At 44.1% G+C, this 24,435-nt stretch overlaps 3 protein-coding genes and 1 long non-coding RNA gene across 6 annotated transcripts; 2 read left to right on the top strand and 2 right to left on the bottom strand.

Annotated features, from left to right (window-relative positions):
• Positions 1-181: 181 nt before the first annotated feature.
• On the bottom strand, positions 182-7,079 carry fam117aa (family with sequence similarity 117 member Aa). Of its 2 annotated transcripts, XM_084036484.1 has the most exons (8): positions 6,845-7,079; positions 5,558-5,703; positions 3,320-3,415; positions 3,031-3,144; positions 2,501-2,617; positions 2,041-2,272; positions 1,772-1,946; positions 186-1,671 (listed from the first exon to the last, which is right to left on the bottom strand). In XM_084036484.1, the coding sequence occupies exons 1-8, from the start codon at positions 6,966-6,968 to the stop codon at positions 1,458-1,460; spliced, it is 1,218 nt and encodes a 405-aa protein (XP_083892610.1). In that variant the 5' UTR covers positions 6,969-7,079; the 3' UTR covers positions 186-1,457. The 2 variants fall into 2 exon arrangements, with proteins under 2 accessions (XP_083892611.1, XP_083892610.1); XM_084036485.1 differs by lacking the exons at positions 5,558-5,703; positions 6,845-7,079 and adding an exon at positions 3,883-4,374 and having other exon boundaries at positions 182-1,671.
• A 2,012-nt stretch (positions 7,080-9,091) lies between these two features.
• rundc3aa (RUN domain containing 3Aa) lies at positions 9,092-20,728 on the bottom strand. 2 transcript variants are annotated; one of them, XM_084036717.1, is made up of 11 exons: positions 20,480-20,728; positions 12,447-12,574; positions 12,145-12,278; positions 11,953-12,038; positions 11,673-11,762; positions 10,558-10,638; positions 10,309-10,474; positions 10,059-10,216; positions 9,822-9,935; positions 9,616-9,722; positions 9,092-9,242 (listed from the first exon to the last, which is right to left on the bottom strand). In XM_084036717.1, the coding sequence occupies exons 1-11, from the start codon at positions 20,584-20,586 to the stop codon at positions 9,100-9,102; spliced, it is 1,314 nt and encodes a 437-aa protein (XP_083892843.1). In that variant the 5' UTR covers positions 20,587-20,728; the 3' UTR covers positions 9,092-9,099. The 2 variants fall into 2 exon arrangements, with proteins under 2 accessions (XP_083892843.1, XP_083892844.1); XM_084036718.1 differs by having other exon boundaries at positions 12,459-12,574; positions 20,480-20,727.
• Positions 15,287-18,075, top strand: LOC311030753. Its single transcript, XR_014599014.1, has 3 exons — positions 15,287-15,488; positions 16,421-16,573; positions 17,281-18,075. It is a non-coding gene; the product is annotated as an uncharacterized lncRNA (long non-coding RNA).
• A 776-nt stretch (positions 20,729-21,504) lies between the features above and the next one.
• Positions 21,505-24,419, top strand: rnf113a (ring finger protein 113A). Its single transcript, XM_084036620.1, has 10 exons — positions 21,505-21,653; positions 22,548-22,627; positions 22,711-22,809; positions 23,063-23,170; positions 23,318-23,427; positions 23,535-23,641; positions 23,731-23,820; positions 23,904-23,997; positions 24,074-24,180; positions 24,291-24,419. The coding sequence occupies exons 1-10, from the start codon at positions 21,548-21,550 to the stop codon at positions 24,356-24,358; spliced, it is 969 nt and encodes a 322-aa protein (XP_083892746.1). The 5' UTR covers positions 21,505-21,547; the 3' UTR covers positions 24,359-24,419.
• Positions 24,420-24,435: the final 16 nt, after the last annotated feature.

Below are 24,435 nucleotides of genomic sequence, written 5' to 3' on the forward strand. Positions count from 1 at the left end.
AATGCAGGAAATGGAAATACTCAAGAAAAGTTACAAGTACTTTAAAGTTGTATTGCTTTCTTGTAATATTGTGATTCATTTATTTTGGTTGTTATGTCGCGTGGCAGTTACAAAGGCAGCTATAGCAAAAACATATGAGGTCCTTTCTTGAAATAGTCCCTTGCCTTTTAGACGTCGTAGGATGTGGATTAAATTCATTGGTCTACGTAATGCAACTGTCCCCTTCTCGACCAATCACAAAGCGAATTTGGATGAAAGGGCGGTGTTTGATTTAAAAACCGCAAATCCACGTGTCACTGGGAAACCACAACAACAAGAATAGGCCACAGGAATTAAAAGTAGTATGGAAGGTATTTAAACGCAGAGAAAATCTATTTTCTAACATTTTATTTTCTTCACAATGGCACACTAAACATTAACAGTATGAAAAGGGTGCATGATCAGGCCTGATGAAACAAGGCTGAGGAAATAATACCTATGTCTAGGTATGTTGTTTAATCAGTGCTGCATGTGATCATGCAGACAAAGACTAATTCAAAGTTAACTCAAGCAGAGGCGATCAAACTTCTTTCATATCCCAGTTGAATAATGAAACATTAAGGCTTTCTGGCCAGAACCACATGACCACAGAGGCTCAGAGCTTGACCCACTTAAATTCTTAAAAAGTTAACAAAGCCCCATGTAGGCAAGTAAAGCTAATAAAGCATCAATTCCTGCTGATAAATCATTAAAGTATTTTCAGAAAAACACAATTTGATTTCTTTCAGTGAGTACAAAAATAGTATCTCTAGCCTCCTTACAAAGATACAAAATATATATATATCTTCCTAGAAATACTGTAGAAAAGCAGACCATCATTAAACTGAGCCAAAAATATTTTTTCTTCAATCAACATCAACCCATCAAGTACATTGATTCTGCAAACGCTCAAAGTTCACCTAAACTTAACAATTATTTAATAAGCAGTTATGGGTAGTAAAAAAGTAATACTCGTGTGTTGTAAGTGCTTGGGTTTTTGACTCTGAATTCGCTTAATTTGCCATTAAAAATGAAAACTTCCCTAGCAGACTGCAGTATTTGTTACAATGCACAATTTAAACAATTTTCACCTTTATCAAAAAGAACATCAAAAGCCAGCATTTCAACATTTCCAGAACTTCAGCCCTGTAGGTAATCCATAGTCCACATGGAGGGTACTAAGTGCTGATGAAGTAAATCAGCTAAATCAAAAGTATCTTGCATGTGGAAATAATCAGTAAAGCAGACAGATTTTGGGCCAAAGTCAAGAAAGTATGCGACACAAAGTCTCTTATTTTGATCACAGTGATCATGGCACGTTACAGCAGTGATGAGCCAGGTGGCCACAGGTGTATGATAGCATATAAAAACAGTTCCTGTAGGTTTCTGGCAGTGCAGCGTGGTTTAGTCCTGAGAGGAGGCACGGCTCAGACATCCATCTACGGCATGCCAAGGTGCCTGGTAGGAGAGGCCTGACCTGGACAGCCAGTGACCGGAGTGACTGACAGGCCTCGGAAGAGGAGGTCCATGGAGGGCAGGAGGGGCTTCAGAAGACTGACAGGGCAGAAAGCGGAGCCTCCATGGGGGGTGAAGTTGACTTTATTGGGATCAGGGCAGGATGGCTGGAGGAGAGGCTCATCCTGACAGGCAGACCTGGAGGGAAATAGATTAAGAGAGTAGAAAAAAAGGATAAGCCACAGTGTCTGGGATATGATGATTATATGATGATTTGGTCTAAAAGGTGTTAACTTACATCGCCTCCTCGCACACTCGTACTCGCTCGCAGCCTTCTGGCGGCTGGCGCTGGAAGGAGTAGGTTTTGTTGGGACGAGGAGCGGAGGAGCAGGACTGCAACAGAGGAGGATCCAGGGCAAATGAAGGGAGCGATGTGGACGGAGCGGGACACAGCGTCTCACAGTCTACTGGCTCTGCACGACACAAATATACAAACTTTTATTAATAATCTGAAAATTACAGACCTCAGCATACAAGGTACACAACAACATTGTAGAGGTGTCTCACCTGGCTCTCCTATGGGACAGGGAGAATGTGTTGGGGACAGAAGAGATGGGTTGAGTGGAGAAGGGGAATTTGATGGAGACAGAAGCAATGGATCTAAAGGACAGGGGGACTGAGAGGGAGAGAGGAGGGAAGGATCCAGATCCAAGGGGCCAGGGGAGGGCTCACTCTGAGAGCCACTGCTGCATCTCTGGACAGGGACCGGGGCCCTGTGGCCATCTGGGATATCCAAAATCTGGAATATTCAGGAGGAAACAAATACTTACTACAAAAAGGCTAGAATGTTTGTTGGTAAAGACGAATAAGTCAATTATCTCATGATTATGATGAAGTTGTTTTAGCAGGAGTTTGTTTGAAAGCAGCCTCGGTATCTCAACTGAGATCAAAAAGTCATTTATACATAATTCAACTTGATCATTTACATTCTTTATCATACATCAACAGTTCAGCTCTGTGGCCTCACCTCATGCTGATCGTCGGGTTTCTCAGAAACAAACACCTCTTCCAGCTCCAGGTTGAGGCCTTCAACACTACGCCGCAGCCGTGGCGCCAGTCTGTTCAGCGGCATCAGAGGCAGCGTCTGGTGAAAAAAAACGATTTAGATGAAGAGGGAGTGTGCTTAATCGTGTTCTTAATGCAACAGTTCCTTCGTGTTGGCTGATTCTACACTGCCTGTGTCTGAATTGTACCAAGTTTGTAATATTCAGTGTTAAACAGACTCAAATGTACACATGAGAGACCGAAGATTTCATTCTTGTTCCAATACGATATGCTGGTTTCAGATGGTCTTTCATGTGACAGCATGGTCGTAACATTTGAGACATGATGACAGCAGTTCCTAAGAAAAGCCCCGCTGTTATTTTATATCCCTGTTACTAAGCGCTTCCTAGTCTGCCTGTGGAGGAGAGCTTGGCATCAATGGACGTCATGGAAACCTTGTTCTTTGTGTATTTCCCTCAAATGTCATCCCAAGACATCACAGCATAGGTCTACCTGAGTGACACCGGCTGCATGGCCCGCTGGCAGGGGATGGTGGGGCAGCTCATACCCTGCTGGGGGAGGGACGTGGCGGGAGCGCTTCTGCAACTGGTTCCTCAGCTTGGCCACCTGGGGGCAGTGGAGAGAACGATGAGGAGTCCATTCATTGTGAAAAGGGAGAGGTTACACACTTTCTCCTGAGGGGCCATTAGTGTTGCATGCTAGCAGACTAAAGGGCGTGAGTAAGAGTGGGAGACAGCAGAGCCGATTAGCAAGGTGCTACAAGCGATAAACTGTTACTTGCCTCCCTCAGGTGTTCGGCACTGCCCCAGGACGCCGAGCGCTTGTGCCCACCGGCACTTCTCCTTCCTCGGGTCTCCTCTGTCCACGAACTTGGAGTCTTTGAAAAAAATAAAAAACTTTATTACAGTGATGTGAATAAAGAATCCAGCGTTTTTATATAACAAACTCTTGGGGGGCTGCAGGGGGCTTTCAATCCTCGCTTTTGGAGGCCTCTTACATTTTCTGTATAACGCAGTCAACAATACGACTGGAGTGTAGACACAGAAGTGGAGCCCCACAGCTGTGTTACACACCTGCCCCACAACAGCTGCACAGAGGAAGGTGACGGGAAAACCACCGCGAGCTGCAAAACAGCCCTGCTTCCACACACATCTAAACCACATCACTGTAAAGACTATAAATACAGTGCAAGTATCAGCATTCGACACCTCAGTGCACACACACACACACACACACACACACACATAAACAACCTTGTTATTCACAAAGTCAAATACTGTGAACAAAACTAAGACAAACAGAAAAACAAGGACTTTTATGTGCACTTCTTCTTTTTGTCCGTACCGATTTCTTCACGTGGACTCTTGATTTTCTACCAGAGGGAGTCGGGTCGGCCGCTCCCGGCTGTTGACTGGGAGCAGACGACTGGCGGTTCATCATCGCCAGGTGAAAGCCAGGTTGTGGTGACCCACGGGATCAGATACTCACAGTTCTGGTGAGTCCAGTCAACTGCTTCACACGCTTCCAAACAATCCTATCCACTCACTAGCGTCCATGCCACTCATAAGGCAGCTAACGTTACATATTGAGCTCTCGCTGCCTGCAGTATGGCCTTGTCATGGTCTCCAAAAATCCCGTTCTTTCTCTAGGAGAAATCTTACTGGTGCCTTAACTGCCTGCAGGAAAACACAGACACCATCTTGTCCTGCCAGTCGACTCATAAGTAGTGCATCGCCCGGCTAAATAAGTCAGAACGCGGCATGAGTCAGTCATACAGTGACATCGGTGTAGAGTTACAGCTGCCAACCCCCCCTCAGTCTTCCAACACCGACATCCCCACCCTGCCCAAAACACGGAGAGGGGGATCATGGGACGCAAACCTATAAAAAGACTCCAAGGTAGCAGAGCATTTGGTCTGGCTAGTGTTTCCAGCTTGGGAGACAAATGTGTACTTAATTCCTGTTTGCAACATGGCCACAATCATGAGAATATCACTACTAATTTTTATTTTGACTATTAATAAATCAGTCTGTCAAATGTCAAAACATATCGCTTCCTCTGTCTGATCAACAGCCCGAAACCAAATGATATTCAGCTTAAAATGATAGTGATCAGAGAAGCAGCAAATCCTCACGCTTGGAAGGTTGGTTGTGGAGAATATTAAGCAATTCTGCTTCGTTGATGCAATTTAGTTAATTGATTGATATATGATTTCACAAATTAATGCACATCTGAACAGAAGTACTGCCTATATGTAACTATAGTTAAAGAAGGCTAACTACATTTATAAATCGTCTGTTAAGGTTCTCATTCATTCACTAACTGACTGCAAACAACAACCTCATCATTTTACCATCTCCAGAAATACAAATCCACATCAGAGATGTCAGTTATATAATCTGAAGAATTGCAGAGGGACTATGGCAGAAGGAGGTGCTGGGTGGGGTGTGTGTGTGCGGTTGAGGAGAGTGCTGGGGGATGGGGTGTCTGTATAATGAGGTCAGGAGGGGTCTGTTCCTCACAATGGAGGCAAAGGGGGTTCGCTGGGGTTTAAACTGTGTCAGGAGCGAAGACGAAGCTGCGGCGCTTGGTGATGTTGGTCGGGGGCTTTGTGCACTAGTTAGGAGCAGATACAGTCGTGGGGGGGGAGCGAGGGAAGAAGAGCCACATTTAAAGAAGAACAAAAACAACTATTTCCAGTTGGCTGCCTTCTACCCGCAGCGCCGAACTGGAACTACCAGACACCTGCAGAGCCAACATCAGATATGGTGTCCTCTATAGAAATCCTTAGCATACAAGAAAAGCAAGGCAGAGAAAACATTCGGTCTCCTGTCTGCTTTTTGTTTTTTTATCTCTACCTGCAACATGAAGCAACAGGTTTGACGGGGAAAGTGTTCTCAGTAGTACTGGTACAACAGTCCGACGCTCCTCTAGGTCTGGGTTTTTAAATAACAGTAATTAATAGGTAACAACTAATAGCGCCACTAATATGACAGTGTCATGATGTATTCATATTCACCTGTGTGGATTTGTCATTGACACAGGTAACCGCCGGGCTCTCGGCCTCTTTGGGCCACTGTCCCTGCAAGTAGGGTCCCACGATGGCGTCCAAAGACAAAGTCCGGCGGATGGTGGGTTTCGGTGGGCGAGCCGTGGTCCTGTCAGCTGTTGGCAACGGAAATCAAATAAGTCAGTGAGCATGCCTCAACTCTTGTCGGAACAATGTCTGTCTGGCAGTTTAAGAAACTCCTGCCTGTGTGATCACGTTTAGTCTGTACACATAACTCTTTTTTTAAAGAGGCTAAACAGTATTTTAACAGCAGTGGCAGTTGTTCACAAAATTGCTACCAGGCTTCCTCCCCACCAATAAGCATGCAGTGTGTAGTGTATTTGTGTGTGCACGTTGGCAGCTCTGTAATCTCTGGCAGGTGTGGACCGTGCCTTTGACCTGGAGCAAAGCCATCCAACACCAGCAGCAGTCACCACAGGCTACAATATCGACCCAGCAAACACACACACACACACACACACGCAGTATGTTGTCATGTTGCAGGGCAGACAGGATGTATAAATAACCGTCATCACTACATGCAGATGTGACCTGCATGGTTACAGTGAACGGACAAAAGAGAGGCTCCTGAGGCCGCCACCGCGTTGCCGAAATCCCACAGGTCAGAGTGCAAAGGGGCGGCCGAGTATCCAAATAACATTATGGGAGCTATGGTGTTATGTTTCAGTGTGAGAAAGCCTTCGCTGGTGAGTTAGTCAATAGTTCCCTGGATTCACAGGAGAAGCATTTCCTGTCATAATAAACGTAGAAGTGGTGAAATCAAATAGTTGCTCTACTTTACTCAAATTAAATGTAAATAAATCGTTTCTGTGTGAGGGGCCACACATTTAAATGTGAGAACTTATTCAATCAAAAAACCTTTTTCCTTTAATGCATTGCAATATTGATTAATTTTCCTATCAACCTATCGATTAACCAATGGTGTCCACATGCAGTAGATTTTGTCTAAAGACCTAAACATATTGAATTCATAATAAGACAGAGGACAGAGGCACGTCTCCACACTGGAGGAGCTGGACAAGCAACAGTTATGCATGTTTACTTGAAAAATGACTCAAGTGATTAATCTGCTGTCATAGTTAATCATTTAGACTCTACTTTCTGGGAAAGGAAATGCATTCAGTAAATTAAAGCTTTGTCCGAGTCAGATATTGATCATAAAGTGGCACCAGACAAACTTTTCAACATGGAAGTGAATGCAGCGTTGACCCCCCCCCCCTCCTCCTCCTTATTTACCCGTCTTGACCTCCCTGCAGAGGAGAACTGAGCCCCTCTGGAGCTGGTACGGGACTGTGGCTCTGAGGGGCTGCAGGCTGGGGTTGCTGCACCCCCGAGGCGTTCCTCCACTTCTACCCGACATCCCCCACTCCGAACACCGCTTATGAAAACACGCACACACGGGTTTTTCCTCTCTCTTCTTCCGTCGTTCACTTTCTTTCTGGCCACATTCAGATCCTCCACGGTGGTGATCCAGAACTCTGCGCCCGGCTTGAGCTTCCTTTTGTGATGATGACCATGATGTTGGTGTTGTTGAAGAGAGAGAGAGAGAGAGAGAGAGAGAGAGAGAGAGAGAGAGAGAGAGAGAGAGAGAGAGAGAGAGAGAGAGAGACGAGCGCAGCTTTGCGGGTTTAACGCATCTTCAGGAACCGCGCGTCGTCCTTCATGTTGCAGTCTGGAGACGCCAGCAGAGACCGGGACCGGGACCGGGACGAGGTGCAGCTTTCTCTGCTGCTGTGCAAAGTGACAACACACACAACAGCTCGGCTCGACCTGTGTGTGCAAGGAGCTCGTGCAGTGTGTGATTCCAAGGCAGGGCGATCTGGTTGGTTGCTGCAGAATACTACTGCGCACTTATTGGCCATCACAGCCATCTGTCTCCTGAAGGGACCCCCCTCACACACACACACACACACACACACACACACACACGCACACTAAAACGAAAAAACTTAAAGCTCCCATCCACTTTGTTGAGAATTCTTTTTTTTTCATGGCCCCTCCCCTCCTGCTCTTCAAACCCACGTCCAGACCCTGGGGGTCTATTCACAATGTGGATGTGTGGTCCCCCAAAGGTCACTACAGGGGCTCAGGAGGTCCAAACCTCACTTTAAATATACTTTGATGTGGGAGAAACTGGCTGCTGCAAAAATAATCACCAACAAAGGCCTCAAATGTAGTCCAAGTGACTATTATAATTATATCAAAAATATCAATATTTTCCTACTACTTGTATATCAGTCACAAACACAAATCAGACAGATAGATATTAGAATAGAATAGAATAGAATAGTAGTTTTTCTTTGTGCACCATGTTTGCATTCAAACAGGAATCATTCGTCCAACCTGGTCGGAATAAGATTGGTCATATTTTTATTATTTAGCTAGCCACATGTTTCCCTATAAGGTTGTTTGAAGGAATTTATAAGGATTTTGAGCATTAATGCAATACATTAATAATTAATGCATGCATACCCTTTACAATGTTGAACCACAAGATGGAGCCAGAGCACACATGTCCCATGCAACTAGCTGCCTTATCCAACATCTCCATTAACTTCCTGTTTGGGAACCATTAAAAAAATAAATAATAATAATACATAGAATCACTGGTTTTTTCATTGTCTTTCTGTTACTCTCCACACATAACAGACACACATAATGGAAAAAGGCAGTTTATTGCAGCACAAACCAAACAGAAAAAAGAACCCAATGTATACGTGTAAAAAGAACAAACTGCTGTAATCAGAGAAGTGAACAAAAGCGGTAGCTGAAGATTTAATCGATTCAATAAATAGCTGCACAGATTTAAACAGTGTTTGATTACTCAAGCGGGAATGATATGCAGGTTCAGGGGTGGCAGACCCCCGATACAATCCAGTCACCCCGATAAAACATACCTCTCAGTGCTATGTCACTATGAGGACAGTCTGTTGACTGTATATGGAACATCTGTGTCTCTTAAAATGATCACATCCCTCTTTGCGAGTGGCTGCATCCAAAGAGCTGCAAGTGCTGTTTTGGTTACATTTTGAGAAGAAAAACTGGCGCACAAACACACAGATGATGCCATGGGGATGAATAGTGATATTCAAATAAGGAGCACGATGGGAATACTATTTAGGGAAATAAATGGATGCTTTGGGACAAAAAGGTCTGATAGGAGTTTGCAGAGTTTAATGATCATTGATGAAAGGATTCACGGATAGTACAAAGTGATTGTGGGAGAGTGCGAGAGAGGAGTTGAGCAGATAAGGCGAGGAGAAGGAAAAGAACCAGGAATGATGGATCCTTCCAGCTTCATGATGACGTCACTCTCATGTGTACAACAAAAAAAACAAAACAGAGATGGTGTCATGACTCTTCTGTCCTCATGGAGCTGTGGTTGGTGTTGTTGGATTGTGGGAGCAGGGGTTTGGGTTCATGGTCAACGCAGCATCACCAGGCAGACGGGCTGGGGGGGTTAAATCTCTGTCGTTGTCGGTCTGGAGCTCCTAGCTGGGGGTGAGCGCGGGGCTGGGTTCGGTGCTGATGTTGACCAGACACTCGCTGGACTTGAGGCTGGCCAGGGACTTGGAGCTTGGTAAAGAGGCCAGAGAGCCACACAGACCCAGCATGGAGGGAGTGTTGTCCTTTCCTACGGGGACAAACACAGAGAAAAAAGGACAAGAAAAATGGAGCGTCTGGTGCATACTTCGAGCTGCCCACTTGAATCACCATAAACAGCCATCAAGCCTGCCTTTGTATGAGTATGTATGTCCGTGTGCATGGGTGGCTGCCTCAGAAAGGCTTTTATGCAGCAGTGGAAAGAGCATAACTATATTCCTACTCAAGCAGAAATGTTACTTTCTGCTTCGTTTTCTGTACTGGAGTAAAAGTATCAAGTAAAATGTAACTTAGGAATATTGCATCACATAACAGAATAACAGTACACTATAACCCACTGCAGGTTTAAACGTTGCAGTGAATATGTTGATGATATGTTGATATGCTGTGAAAAGCACTTTTACCTGCTGAAGTCCAAGCAGCATCTCCATTCTGTCTCCCATCGGTCATCTGGGAGTCGGAGTTCAGACTCACTTCAGCAGAAAGTTGCTCCAGACTGTGGAAACTCCTCCTGGATGAACACAAACGCCACCATGCCACACATCTATACGCATCTACTTGTGCCATGTGTTTAGATTTCATAATATAAACAAATATACTTGTTTATTACCTGCGGAAAAGCTTGACATCACCCCGGTTGTTTGTGACGGTGGACCACTGGTTGACCAGCGGGATGGAGAGATCTTTCGCCAGATGGGAGGAATCACAAGGCATGAGGGCAGAGCTGCATGAAGCACAGAGGACACATTCCAATAAGCCTCATTTATCATTAATATCACTCTATCTGGATCGGCGTTTTGAGTGATGAGCCCTGGATCACAGTCCAACGTTTGTGTGCGTTTCTCACAGTTGTGCCTGCAGCTCCAGCACGACGGCCTCCAGCTCCTTCTTCTCCTGTTGGCTCTGGACCGTCTGCTCCTCCACCTCGGCTCTCAGACGCTTGTTCTCCGTCTCCACGTTTTTCAGCTGCGACTCCCGCAGGCGCACCAGCTCCTCCAGATAACCCTGCAGCATGAAAATAAGGAGGCAGGGATTTGTGTGAAGAAGACATAACAACAAGAATTTAACTTTTTTTTTTTGCAGCTGTTGTGCATCACCTTCTGGGCATAGACGATCTTGAACCTCTGCTCCATCTTGCGACACTTGTTGCTCCAGCTCTCCTCGTCGGTCACCAGGGGGATGTAGGGGTGCTCGGGGACACTCTCCTCGCTGTTACTGCTGTCCACACTGCGGCGGTCCTCCTCGTCGCTCAGGTAGTCGTAGCTACGCGGCAGAGAGGTCACTGTGTTGCAGCGTCGCACATGCACACAAATGCTGGAAAGCGACACGATCAGGATCAGTCTCACCTCTGAGTGAACTTCAGGTAGGGCGTGTAGTCAATCACAGCGGAGGATTTCCCATCCAGAGTCTCCCCCTTCAAGCAAAAACTGCACAGAGACAAAGCAGAATATGTTGAAGACATCTCTTACAACAAAATTATGGAAGATTGGTCATAAAATAATGTAATAATAAACTTAAAAAAAAAAGAAAATGGAAGAATACTACTTTTTATTTTAACATTAACAAAAATAATTGAAAAAATTACATAACAGCCTATTCCAAATAATCTCGTCCAAAATCGTGAATTGATTTGAACGTAGATCCTGAACATAATTCATCTGTTTTGGGGAGCTCCAATAAATAGCCTAGTAATTCATCCTCAACTCAGGAAAATATGAGAATAAGTTTTCCAGGACAAGTGGGAACCCTGGTGACTGAAAAACTGATTTCTAGATCACAAACCTGAAGGCTGTGTACATCATCAGTAAATATCAAAGTTTAGAAAAGCCTTATTGAAGCCACATTAGCAAAAAAGCTGTGTCGGACATACTTTCACTTACATAATTGATACAGAAGTACATTAAAGATGAAAAAGTACATCTGTTCACAATGTATTATTCATGAATATGTACTACCTACTAATATCTTAATAGAGTTACTCAACAGAGTTGGGAGACCACATTAGGGTTACAACAATTCCTAAGACAGATAGATTTATATTTGTTTTATGTAACATGTTTTATTTAAAAAGTAATATTTTTTTTTAAATACCTAATGAAATATTTCATAGTTTAAATACTGTTCTTTAACATGTTACCAATATAAATACAGCGCCCGTTGAATATATAAAGTCACATTGACCTCCCTCAGGTTTATAAAGCAGCCCACCAACATGAATAATTCTCAAACATTTTCCAGCACCCTCTCTGCACATTCTGCCACATGCTTATTTCTGTGCATGTGTATTTAGAGCAGTGAAATACCTTCACTTGCTTGCCCGTTAAAGCTGATTCCCATTTGAATAATCTGTGAATCTGCACTCCTAAAATGGAATATGCTGCACTCAAACCCACTTCATTGGGCCTAAAAACACTGTGTACGTGCTTGTGTATTGAAGCACTCTGTATATGTGTGTCTTCACCTGAAGTCAATGGCGCTCAGTCCAATCAGCATGCCAGTGAGGACTTGGGCCTCCTCTCTCAGCATGATGGCTCCATCATCGTAGAACCTCCTGTGAGGTGAAGAGGTGGTTATCGTCTCTTTTGGATATGATATTAATACAGCATTGTTTCTCTTTTCCTTTCAAACAGAACGATTAGGATGAACAGACATAGCAGCTGTGAAGGTACACCTTAGATTTAAATACTAAAACAAACTAAATAAGAACTGTGTTGATTGTGCTTTTACATCATCGGTCTGACCTGGTGGTTCTCGGGTCCCTCAGAGCAGTGGACACATACTCAGACAGCCGTTTCTCCATCAGCGCCACCCGAATCCACGCACGTCCCTGTAACAACGGGAGAAGTGAGTAGGAACAGAGGGCTTTCTTTGCTGGCCACTCGTTCAATATCCCACACACACACACTCATCATTCTGCATCAAATTATCCTTACCTTTGCCCGTGATGTGCTGATGTTCTCAATGTTTTCGATGCTGGCGATGCAGTTGTTCTGCACCCGGCTGCACGCCAGCCGGATGTATTCCCAGAAACTGCGCTGTCCATCTGAGCTGAACCAGCTTCCTGAACCTGGTCCAAAATGAAAAAGCATCAATGAAGCACTTCTGCTCGGACAACATTAACAGTGCAGTCAACCTCCATGCTTAATGTTTCCAACATAATCTATGCAGTAGATTTATATTCCAGTTTTATATCCAATCTTTAAGTTTTAGTATGTTGTCCTGTGCTATATGTTACCTGCAGTGTTACCTTTGAAGCGGTGGCTGAGGATGTGCTCTAAAATGGCGGCAAAGTTAATAAACTCCTCGGATGAGTCATCTATGGGCTCCGCTGTGTACTTTTCTAGGAGAGTCTTTACAGAGAATCTGAAATCGAAGCAAAGAGGAATTAGAAAAAAAAAAAAAAATACAATGCAATGGAAAAAACATTCTCCCCTGCATGTCTGTTCTGCACAAGTCGCTGAAATGCAGCCGGGTACTGTACCCAAACAGACAAATGTACTACTGTATTTGAATCCTGCGACAATAGCTGGGAGAAGGTTTTTCTGTTTTGGGAACCACGCCATCTTATCATACTGAGGTCACCCCAATTGTCTTGTGTACTGCACAATGTATCCCTTCAGTGCTGTGGCAGTGCTATCATGAAAACAATACAATTAACCCCCTGTCTTTTCAGCGTTTGTGCATGCTGCGCTTCCAGGTCCCTTTGGGACATGTCTCTCTGAGGGACCGGCATCAAAGAATGATCAAATGATTCCCTCCCCCTCATCTATACATGGTGGTCTGATCTATTTAGGGCAAATGCCCTCGCAGCTTTAGTTTGGCTTTCAACCCTGCTGCACCAAAGGCAGTAATGCAGCTTGCATGTTAGTAGTCGGCATCCAGGCACGGGCTCGGGCTGACTGCCTCCGCTTCGATGGGCAACACTAGCATCACCGAGGGCAAGACTGCCCTGGCAGTGGGAAAAACCTCCATAGCCAGGGGGAAAACTACTGTAGCCATGGGCAACTCCTCCATCTTCAGGGGAGTGACCACCACCTCCATGGGAGACTCCACCATCGAAAGGCAAAAGACGACCGTGGCTCTGGGACGGGCCAGCTTCAGCCGGGGAACCACAACCACCTCCTTCCGCAAAGCCTTGATGTCCAAGCGTAAGAACACCTAGATGGAAAGGACCCCTGAAGCCGGGGCTAAGACACCCAAAAAGGCCAAGCAGTCCGTAAAAGACTCTAACAATGAGTGGAAAACCGCATTCTTGTCAAGCAAGACCTCCTTCACCAAAGGCAGTGTTTCGATCCTGAGGACTAAGTACGCCATCTCCTGGGGTAAATCCTCCATCTCCTGGAGCAGAACCACCGTAACTTTGGGCAACACCAAGATAGCGCTGGGCAAAACCTCTGTTACACGAGGGGAGACCACGAGCTCTCTCGCCACTCTGACCTTCACCCATGGAACCAAGTCTGTGTCGGTTGTCAAAACCACCCTCATCAGGGGCAAAGAAACGCACAGCAACATCTACTGGGATTTTCACACATGAAACCTGCACATACTTAAAAGCCCAAGGATATTTCTATCAGTTTCAGCAGGTCAGTAGCGTTAAGAGGCAATAAAATCGAGCTGCTATGTGTGTGATCAATGTGTGTACAGGTCAATGTGGCATGGTATCATCTGTTTCCTCTTTGATTCCTCCGTAAGAAAGTTAGTTGCACATCTAATGGGTTTGCAATCACGAGTGAGATTTTTCCAAAGCCATGATGAGCGTGTTATGCAAATGTGACAGCGATGAGATGATGGTTTGTAGTGCGTCTACTTGGCAGGGAGGGAAAAATCTGAAACAGCCGTGTGGGATGTATGTGGAGACACAAGGGAGCGTGTGTTAATTCATCAGCACTGTTCTCCTGTATGTTGTGCATCACCGTGTCGACCTCTTTGGTACATATGTGGTATTTTTTGTGCATGCTGATAAGATTGGTTTATTGCCCGCATTTCCATAACTATGCTGCCGTATTTACTCCAGAAAACAAGAGTTTTGAACCAGAAAACTGTCAAAGCTGGCTGATGTAACAATGCTTATAAAAGTAATGTGCCTAAACACTGCTTGGCTTGATTGTTTTGTAAGTTTTTTGTGAGATACTCTACGATCTAATCGACATAAATGTTAGGAATTAAAGACTTCTGTAATGATTTGCAAACAGTTCAGCAAGGACACAGATGGGTAGTAAACACTAACTGAAGGAACCACACCCATATTTCAAATGGAGGGACGACACATATACAGGAGAGGTGCAATCAAAGCCTCAACTACACGTGGAGAACACGAACACATTGGTCTTTCCTCTTATCCAGTCTGACAGCGTGCCACTCATTTCACATATGGCACATACAGTCGTACACAGAGGCTATGTCTTACAATCAGAGGCTATAGGGAACAATGGCTCAGAAGAAAGTGATGTCACCACAGATTGCCCCCTTTGCAACAATGTGTCCTTCAACCGTCCGGTGTCGTCGTGGAGATGGGACAATCGTTCCACTGTCCCCGTCCCCCCAGATAGGCTGTGGCCACCTACGGCAGCCTCTGTCCATTCACAGGGACACATGGGTGGTATGTGGCCTTCCAGAGCCCACGTCGATCATCTCAACGGAGGCATTATGCGACACGGGGGTCGCGCTATCCATGCTTAGCATTCTGGTCCTCTCTGGATTGTAGCAGATGGTACTATTCCCAGCGAGGGGCAGAGCAAGACGTGCTGCATGAGTGTGCGATGCTTTGCGTCGAGTGAGCCCCGAATCCCGTCGTCGAATCTGGGTCAGGAAGACAAGCCTCTCCTCAATGGGCAACACCAGCTTCACCGAGGGGAAGACGGCCTTAACCTTGGGCAACACCACCATAAAGAGGGGGAAGTCCAAGCTGGCAATGGGGGGCTCCTCCATCTCCAGAGGCAAGAGCACGACATCGCTGGGCTCCTCCACCATCACCAGTGGAAAGACCAAGATAGCCCTGGGGGGCGCCTCCTTCAGCAGGGGCTCCACCACCACATCTTTTCGGAAAGCCATCTTTCCCAAACGCAAGACGCTCTAGATGAGAGGGGACCTCTTCGAAGGGTGGGGGACTGGCACAAAATGTCACAAGAAAGAAGAACGAATCACCATCACAGAGAACATTTGGACACCACTACAGCATCTGCACAGGGTCGGTTCCACCTGAGAGCCAAAACTGGATTAGATTTACTTTTGGACCTTTGACATGTTTTTGGTCATGCCGGATTTATCAAGGAAACAGGTCAGTGGCATCTAAATTCTGTCTCATAATGTTACCTGCAGAGATCAAGTAGGTCAGTCAGGTTTCAAGGTATAATAGGGCTTCAGGATGTTGGGTGCTCAACTCCACCAAGACCCACAAACTCTAAAGAATCCACTTGGCAGGTGATGCTAGTAAGCACCTTTTAACCTTCTCACAGAGAACGCAGGAGCATGTTTTACATGACTTGGTCTCAAGAAAGCTTTAGGTATGAGTTTGCAGAGAATTGTACCATTCTGTCTAAAACTTAAGATGAAGAGTGGGTCAAGAAAGATCAAGAGATTCCTCATTATGCAGAGTGCCGAGCCCTTGGGAAAGCTCCAAGTGTCCCAAGTGGTTCCCAGGGTTCAGTATGGGAACCACTGATTAATGGCTCCCCATTTGTTGATGTAATAGCATTGGAAATCATAAGAGAGGAAAGTCAACTGTTGCAAAAAGGCCTCTCTGACCCGATAAAGTGGCAACGTTACCACGAGAGAAACATTACAGCAGATTATTTTAAATTAACTGAAGTCCTTTGATCTGAAAGGGAATTGCTGGCGTGCCTCAAATGCAAATGGATGGAGTGCAATAGCATAATGCTCTTGGTACGATTTGACACTGAAAAACAACTGCAGGGCCTTCTGACAAGCTTCTTTGTGCCCCCTCTCACTCAGGCTGGAGCGCCGCCAAGCCCACTCTCAGCTCTCTTTAAAGGCCCTCTTGTTCTCCTTTCTCCACCCTCTACTGTACTTACACAAGTGTGTTTGATATTCAGCACCACCCAGGATAACCACCGCTACATCTATCAGCAGTGACACCTAATCTAAACACACAAAGCTTCACATCAACTCTCTCAGCTTTCACGTTTTCTCTCCCCCCCTGATTCCTATCTCTGTCTCCCTCTTCCTTATTCTGTCTCTCTCTCTCTTTAGTATTGGCATAACCAGCAGGATCAGATGACACAGGCAGACTCCTCACTGGCCGCAGCATTGTGTAACCACCAGCCAGTGCTGTTGTTTGTCGTCCTGGACTGTTGGGGGGAGACGTCCTGTCCTGTCCCCGGATCAGCAAAGATAAAGAATGCCGTGCGCTTTGATAAATATTAAGATAAGAATGATAGTTTTGGCCAAATGTGAATCAATTAAAAGACAGAATATTGCAACTACAGAAGGGTGTCTCTCTCTCTCGCCGGTGAATAAGCGTCCAGGCAAAGTGTTTCATGGTCAGAGGAGGTGTAGAGGGATTAGTAGAGAGAGGGTGTTGGGCCGAGAAGCGCCGAAAGTGTAAAGCAGAGGTTCGAACCCGACAATGGGGGTACAAAGAAGAATAACAGGATGTCACAGGGAAATTGGTAGTGAGAGACCGGGCTGATCTGCAGCCCCAAATGTTTAGCTGTAATTTCACATACTTGATGCAAAAATGCAAAACAGAAAACAATGTTATTCCAGTCTTGAAAATATTTTTTTCCTATTATGCCTTAAAAAGGGAACTGAGAGACGTGGAAAGTGGCACCCTTTACTGTCGTTCAGATATTTTATTTAAAAAAGCACAAAGAGCCACCCACTTGCAGAAGCATGTCCACGAGTTATGAATATATGTGGTCGTGTTTACTACAGCACAGAACATCTTCTTCCCTGCTCCAGAGCCACGCCCCGGAAGTGCTCAAACCTCCGCCAAGATGCAGCACATCGTCACGCTCCCTCCTTTGCTTCTGTTTACAGGAGGCAGCCAAAGGGATGGCACCTTATGTCAGACCCGTCAAGTCTCACTCATCTTATCTATGTTTTCTTAGGTTCGCCATGTCCAAGGCAACACTGTTCCTCCAGTCGCGGACGAAGGCATGACAGCTCTTAGCCAGACTAAAGCAGCAAAACAGTACATTTGAAACATTACAGTACGGCATGTTTCCTGTAAACAAACTGACTGTTAACAATACATTGGCTCAGATAAACAAACTGAAGTTGCATGAAAAATTCCCACTCACTGCAGGAAGCCTCAGCCCTGCCATGTTAATAATAAAACCTGTTGCTATTGGCAACAGCACAGACACACAGTAGATCACGATGACACTGCTGTCACTGCGGACGTGATAAATATCGGCGAGTCTCTTCAAAGCCACCAAGACAAAGGACCGTTGGATTTCCTGATGCATTGCCCTCAGTCTGAGGGCCGACACAAGCAGGAAATCTAACGGGCATTCTCAGCCGACATGTCGCAGTTGTTCACCTGACCACAACAGCCTCCTTTTGTTATTTTCTCCTTCTGCCATTATGATTCTTGATTTGAAGTCTTTAGTGGAATGCTTCCAAACCGTTCCCCTGAGTGGTGCAAATGTTTGAGAAATCAGGTTTTTCCTTTATCATACACAAAGGTCTGTTGCTGTACATATGTGTTTCTAATTCAAATGGGCTCCCTCTGTTGAGTACGACACTGTAAACAAGGCTGAAACATCCAGCAGACCTCTGTGCCGCGTACTTGGGACCCACATTATGCCAGATCATGTGAATACACTTTCAAGAAAAAAAAAAAGGACTGTGATGCCAGTTTGTCTTTGTTATGACCCCCTATAAAAGACAACAAGTGAATTTCTTGACCCCCCCTGAACAGAAACAGCCCCCCTTTTTCTCGAGTCCCACAAAAAGACATAACTTCTTCAAACGACTTGTTGGGAGTTGAAAACGTTAATCTCTGTGTGTGCTGATTGTATTTTAAACGTGTATGACCGTGAAGGAAAAGAAGTCAAGACTTTATACATGTATGTATTAGGGGAAAATTAAAGGCTTGGCCTGGTGTACTAATGTAGCACTAACGTCAGCTGAGTTACTTCAGCCAGGCAGCAGTCCAAGCTGTGGAAGAAGCTGTGTCTCAGCAGCACGACAGAGCCTGGATCCTGGATCCTGTATCCTGCACCAACGTGACTCCCGGCCCCAACACACAGCCTGGGGCCCACTGCTGATTCAGGATCTCTCTCCGGTGAGACCGTACCAACACACCAACATTCAACAACCTTAGACTACTTGAATGGACTCTGACCGGAATGGTATTAAAATGAAAAACATTAAGAGAAGATGAAAGGTCAGAAACATCGTGAATGAGGAGGTGTGACAGCGACACAGACACGCCTGGAAGAAGTTGCCCTCCAACTGAACCTAATCAATGTCATGTTGTTCATTAGCAAATGGAAACAAACCGTGTAGTAAGCATTACTGATGGGAAGCTGTTTGAGATTTATTTCCGTCTCGTCCTGTGTGTTTGTCATTAAGATGCTTAAATGATTATATTGGTCTTAGCAGCGGTCAGGCCAACCCCGAAAACAACAGTGTTTTTGCTCCCTAAATAATCTTTCTGTGTGTTGTGAGTCCACTGTGAGAACTTTTCTTTCTTTGTAGCGAGCTCTGTGTGATGTCGTGTGTTTTGCTTTTCACTGTATGTTTCACTAAATTGCAGACCGGACCTTGGACAGAAAGGTACTGGAATAAAAAGGCTTAATTGTGTGTCTATTTGAGAGTGCAGACTTTGTCTTTTTTAGTTGTTGTTTCTTTTTGGTTTTAAACACATTCACTGTGAATAAGGCCAAAGAACTGTGGACGCTTGCACATTCTACACAAGTAATTATGTCACTGTCTGCAGTACTTTACTTTTATTATTATTTATGACTACAGTCAATTTGCAATTCGAAACCCATAGTATCACTATAATACATTTTATGATAGCACTATAAAAAGTATCAAAGTAAAGCTGTCACCTTCCGACAAGTCTCTGCTGATATCACAGAATCTAAAATATTTTAAAGTATAATAAGGTTATTATAACGGAGGTCTTTCAGCTTTTGGACAAAACCATTCGCAGGTGTCACCTCAGGTTCTATAAAGATTCATATTTTTTAAAGATTAAAAAAGTGTATCAATGAATCTGGAAAATAAATTGCAGATTAATTGATAATGAAAATAATTTAGTTGCATTAATTTGTGATGAATTGGGGCGATATGAATTTATTGACCACACTGAATATGTATTTTCTCGAGGACTGCAGCTTATTTGCAGTTCAATAACTAAAGTTATCCTGCAGTAATATCAAAGAGACATCTTCAAAACATAACAGCAACCCAATATCACTGTTAAGAACAGCGTATTATTAATTTAAGTGTCATTATCGATGCAAAATATTATTTCACCCTATATTTCATACTACAATATAAAATATTCTAGAAATCATATATAGATTTTCAACACTGCTCTATTTTAGAATTCACGTAGGTCATCAGTTCTTCTCGTCAGGTGAGTTATCTGATGCATATAAATTTACAGGCCTAACCTCTCTTAATGCAGTACAAGACAGTGATTTATGAGGCAGCACATCATACTCCTTCAGCACTCACTGTACTGTGTAGGCTGGGGGACACTGATGGGGGGAGGAGTCCTTACACTGCTCCCAATGCCCTTGTCCCACTCAGGCACTCAATCTCACCATGATGGAGGAGGAAACCTGCTGTTGGCCATTGTATTTTCTCTCCAGCTCTATTACAGACAATATGAACCCATCCAGTCTCCTTTTACTGTCACGTGAAGCTGCATCTATCGGCATAGACAGGAATCAAGCAGGTGTCTTATCCTGTTAAATACAATAGACTTTTCTCTGAGATTTGGAGGATTGTTGTGCAAAGGTCTACAGAAGTGTGTGTGTGTGTGTGTGTGTGTGTGTGTGTGTGTGTGTGTGTGTGTGTGTGTGTGTGTGTGATGGCAGGCGTACGTGAAGGTGAAAATGCACCTGCCTCCCCTTCATCCCTAGCATTTCTAGAAATATGTCAATCAGCTTTTTCTGCATTATTTTCCAGATTTTGTGTATATGGCTGCCTGCTGGTTCACCAAAGGAACAAATTAAACATCCTCCATTGTGGCAAATATTGTTAAAAAGATACACCGAGTAGCATGCAAGGACTGGTGGGCTACTTGCAGATAATGCTGTAGATCGACGGTGTCGTCATGTGTACCTGCAAACCGTGATGAGGTTTTTCCGCTCCACACCGACGCTCCGAGCAGACGCCTTTTTCGATGTCAGACCCATAGCCATTGCTGTTTGAATGCAGCCTGACTCCATCCAGCGGCGGCCGCGGAGCCTCTTCGGGATCCGTGCCCAGGCCAGGACCCCTCCCTCCGCGGGTCCTGTGTCCTACAAACACCCGCTGTCCTCTGCGGGGAGCCACGGATGCTGCTGCTGCTGGAGGAGGACAGGACAGCAGCGGCCAGTGTCACGTTGGCGACGATTAAACGTGCAAGTTCCAGCTACGATTTTCAAAATAAAATCACCCTCGTTTATTTGGGCTTTACTGTGCTGATTATGGAATAATGAGACTTTTATTTCTACCTTTATTTCCGGTTTATTCAGTGTACGTCATGCACTTGCCACAGCTGAGGAGAGTGATGCCTTCACGTACTTTTGTATACTCGTACTAAACAGCTTTCAAGATCTCCACCTCCAAAACACATTCAATACATCTTTGTTAGACCTTGTCATTTATTTTAGTTCAATAGATTTAGCTGAAAATATTGTTTTTGCTAGAGTTGCTATATATATTTTTGTCTTTTTATACATCATTTTATATAAATATATAAATAATAAGTTTCATGTTATTTATTGCCATATGCACACCAATTACAGAGAAGCAGTCATTGGCAAGGGATATCAGGCTCTCTCCAACAACGTATATAAAATATTTAGACAGAATATAGCCTAAGTTAAAGTTTAGGTCTAAAACACAACATATATAAAATAATATTAAGTGTGGTAGACAGGTGTACACTAATTGCAATAATGAATAAACTGCATGTAAATGCATCATAACTCGCTTGTGTCTGTATGAAATGCTTTAAATTCGAAGTTCACTGAATCTGCTTAATATATACATTTTTAGAACACGTTTTGCAGTTTAAAATAAAGACTGGTTTAGAATAGATGCATTTTGGCAAGTTCACCAGCAGGAGGCCACTAACAAAAACTCCGAGACACTAGAGGGCGCTGTAGTCACGACGACGGTTATTTACATAGCAGCGAGGAGAAGATGGCGGAGTCTGAGAAGCCAAAAGCGGGTCCTTGTACCTTTCTGTTCAAAAAATCTACAAAGAAATTCTCCGGTCGAAAGAGAAACGCTAGTGACAGCGACAAAGGTGATGGCTTATCATTTAGCTAATATTTGTCTTGTTATTTAGGATAAAATCCCATTCTCCTGGGAGCGCTGCGGTTTCCTCAACGGTCCTGAAATCAGCCAAACTCAAACTAGCTTAACTAACAAGTGTTTGTGCTTTCTTGTATTCATGTTTCCAATAATAACAACACCACTTTCCCGGTGAGAGCCGAACGTTAAGAGTCACTCCGTAAACTGGGCAGGTTGTGATTTTTGTCGTCGTTAAAAAACCCAAACAGTTCCTCAGTTGTGCTGCGTTCTGCATTCGTGGACATTACAAACATTGCGCAGATTTTGTCTCGACAGCCTAATAAACTACCCATTCAGATCCTTTTATAATAATAATACCACACTATGAAAACAAACCCACTACAAGGAACATTTAAAACCGTACTTACGTAATTATAATCAGCAACATATGAAAAATAAAAGCATTCGTTCTGCAGCAAAATGTTCCTTAAGTGTTAAAATATCGATGTTTGGTGTCGCTGTCCTGTGAGAGCCACGTATCTCTTAAAACGTCAACTTTGTAAAGCTGTTTCAGCCCTTTTTTCAGCTTTGTCACTAGTTTCCAATTGGTCCAAGCTGATTTATAAATAAAACATTTAGCTTAAGAGGTAGGATACTTTCAACCCATACCTCGTCATCCTTCAGTTTACATTTGGAGATGCATTGTGCCTCACTGTAGGAAGGTGATGAAAAACATGCTATATGAAAAGTAAGTTGTCAGAGGGATGTAGAGGAGTAGAAATAGAAAGAGGCACAAATAAAGATATTAAAGTAAAGCACAAGTACCTGAAATTTACACTGAAATGGACAGATCTAGTGGGCTGGAACGGCAATGAAACTTTTTTTTAATGTTTTGTTTGTTTTTTAGATGGCAACAGTGATGAAGACCAGAGCTCTGTGGTCAGAAGAGGAAAAAAGAACCAAAAAGTCAACCACATGATTCAAAAAGTACGAAACTAATACAAATATTTTAAAACTAATCTTGAGTTTAACGGTGAGGTAAACCTGACCCTGGTCTTGTCCCTGTTCAGTCAAAGAAGGTGGAGAGAGATGAAGCGTCGTCCAGTGAAAGTGAAGGAGAGAAAGGGGACAAGAAAATCACCGTTGCCTACAAGTCCACACGGTCAGCAGTGAGTTGACTTTTCTATCATATTGCATCTTGTAAGAATGGCAGGAACCATTTAGCAAAATGGTTTGAATCCCCATCTCAGGGGGATTTTGATAAAAGTTTGATGGAATGTCCAGCCCCACTCCCAGCTGCAGCTCAGTGGCAGAATCATGCTCCATCTGTGTTTGTTTTTGTGCATTCTGTCTGGTTTCCTGTTTTGAGGCCGTAATCTCTTGCTCACCCTTCGCTGTTCAATCCTTCTTGCCCTATAAAAGAAACCAGAGGGACCCGAGGACATGGGTGCCACTGCTACATATGAGCTGGACACTGAGAGAGACAACGACGCTCAGGCCATCTTTGAGAGGAGTCAGAAAATCCAAGAGGTATGGATGATTTCATGATGTTGTTACAATTTAATCTACATTCGTGCAGCATTTATTCATACATATGTTTTGTTTTGTTAAATACTCAGTATTGTAAATCATTTTGAGGTTTCCTACTGAATAAACTATTTTTTTCTCATTTAACAGGAGCTGGAAGGTAAAGAGGACGATAAAATATACCGCGGAATCAACAACTACCAAAAATTCATAAAGCCCAAAGATACCACCATGGGCAACGCCTCCTCTGGCATGGTTAGGTGAGAACTAAAATGACACGCGTTTATCGTATGCTTTCATATGACACTCTTTGCCTATGAATGTGAATATGTAATCAATTAGTGATGATATTTTAATTATTTAACAGAAAAGGACCAATCCGAGCCCCTGAACACCTGAGAGCAACAGTCAGGTGGGACTACCAGCCGGACATCTGCAAAGACTATAAGGAGACTGGTTTCTGTGGTTTTGGAGGTGGGGATGATATTTCTGCCGTTCACAATATCAAAGTCATCCATAACATCTTGAGCATTAACTTCAGTGTCTTTCTCTCCTGCTATTAGACAGTTGCAAGTTCCTTCACGACAGATCAGACTACAAACACGGCTGGCAGATTGAGCGGGAATTGGAAGAGGGCAGATATGGAGCCAATGGTGAGTTCAGGAGGGGGAATTTTATGTCGGTTTCTTTCGTGTCTGCATCAGCCTTTTCTGAACAATGGTGTGCTCTTATCAAGATGACGAGAACTACGTGGTGAGCAGCGACGATGAGGATTTACCCTTTAAGTGCTTCATCTGCAGGGAGTCCTTTAAGAATCCCATCATCACAAAGTAAGCCTCTTTTCTCCTGCTTCTTCACTGTTTTTTTAAACATTTGCAATGTGTTAACTGGTTAAACATCTCCCAGGTGTAAGCACTACTTCTGCGAGACGTGTGCTCTTCAGCATTACCGCAAATCCAAGCGTTGCTATGTGTGCAACACTCAAACGAACGGTGTCTTCAACCCTGCTAAGGGTAAGTAGATCTTGTCAAAAGGCCTTTGAGATAGGAGAATACACTACCTCTAAGACATACGACTGCAACTTAATTAATACCTTCAACCTATTATCATCCTGTTATTCTAGAGTTGATGTCCAAAATGGAGAAACGCAACGCCGCAGCAGACCAACCCCCATCAGATGAGGAAGACTGAACCTATTCATCCACTTATGTGTTTGTCTGTTTAAATTTGGAATAAAATGGCTTTTCTTTTTTCGATGGTTTACTGTC

The sequence above is a fragment of the Eutrigla gurnardus genome, assembly GCF_963514095.1.
Source record: "Eutrigla gurnardus genome assembly, chromosome: 20".
Classification (NCBI taxonomy): Eukaryota; Metazoa; Chordata; class Actinopteri; order Perciformes; family Triglidae; genus Eutrigla; species Eutrigla gurnardus.

What these genes read in the sequence shown, in the direction of transcription:
- fam117aa (XM_084036484.1), bottom strand. Translation starts at nt 6,968, where the DNA reads ATGTCGGGTAGAAGTGGAGGAACGCCTCGGGGGTGCAGCAACCCCAGC. An exon ending in CTGCAGGGAGGTCAAGACGG is followed by an intron (nt 5,704 to 6,844) that starts GTAAATAAGGAG and finishes CGTTGCCAACAG; the next exon opens with CTGACAGGACCACGGCTCGC. An exon ending in CTGTCCCATAGGAGAGCCAG is followed by an intron (nt 1,947 to 2,040) that starts GTGAGACACCTC and finishes TGTGTCGTGCAG; the next exon opens with AGCCAGTAGACTGTGAGACG.
- rundc3aa (XM_084036717.1), bottom strand. Translation starts at nt 20,586, where the DNA reads ATGGAGTCAGGCTGCATTCAAACAGCAATGGCTATGGGTCTGACATCG. An exon ending in CTGGAGCTGCAGGCACAACT is followed by an intron (nt 9,936 to 10,058) that starts GTGAGAAACGCA and finishes TGCTTCATGCAG; the next exon opens with CTCTGCCCTCATGCCTTGTG. An exon ending in GATGTCAAGCTTTTCCGCAG is followed by an intron (nt 9,723 to 9,821) that starts GTAATAAACAAG and finishes GTGTTCATCCAG; the next exon opens with GAGGAGTTTCCACAGTCTGG.
- rnf113a (XM_084036620.1), top strand. Translation starts at nt 21,548, where the DNA reads ATGGCGGAGTCTGAGAAGCCAAAAGCGGGTCCTTGTACCTTTCTGTTC. An exon ending in TCAACCACATGATTCAAAAA is followed by an intron (nt 22,628 to 22,710) that starts GTACGAAACTAA and finishes GTCCCTGTTCAG; the next exon opens with TCAAAGAAGGTGGAGAGAGA. An exon ending in GGAGTCAGAAAATCCAAGAG is followed by an intron (nt 23,171 to 23,317) that starts GTATGGATGATT and finishes CTCATTTAACAG; the next exon opens with GAGCTGGAAGGTAAAGAGGA.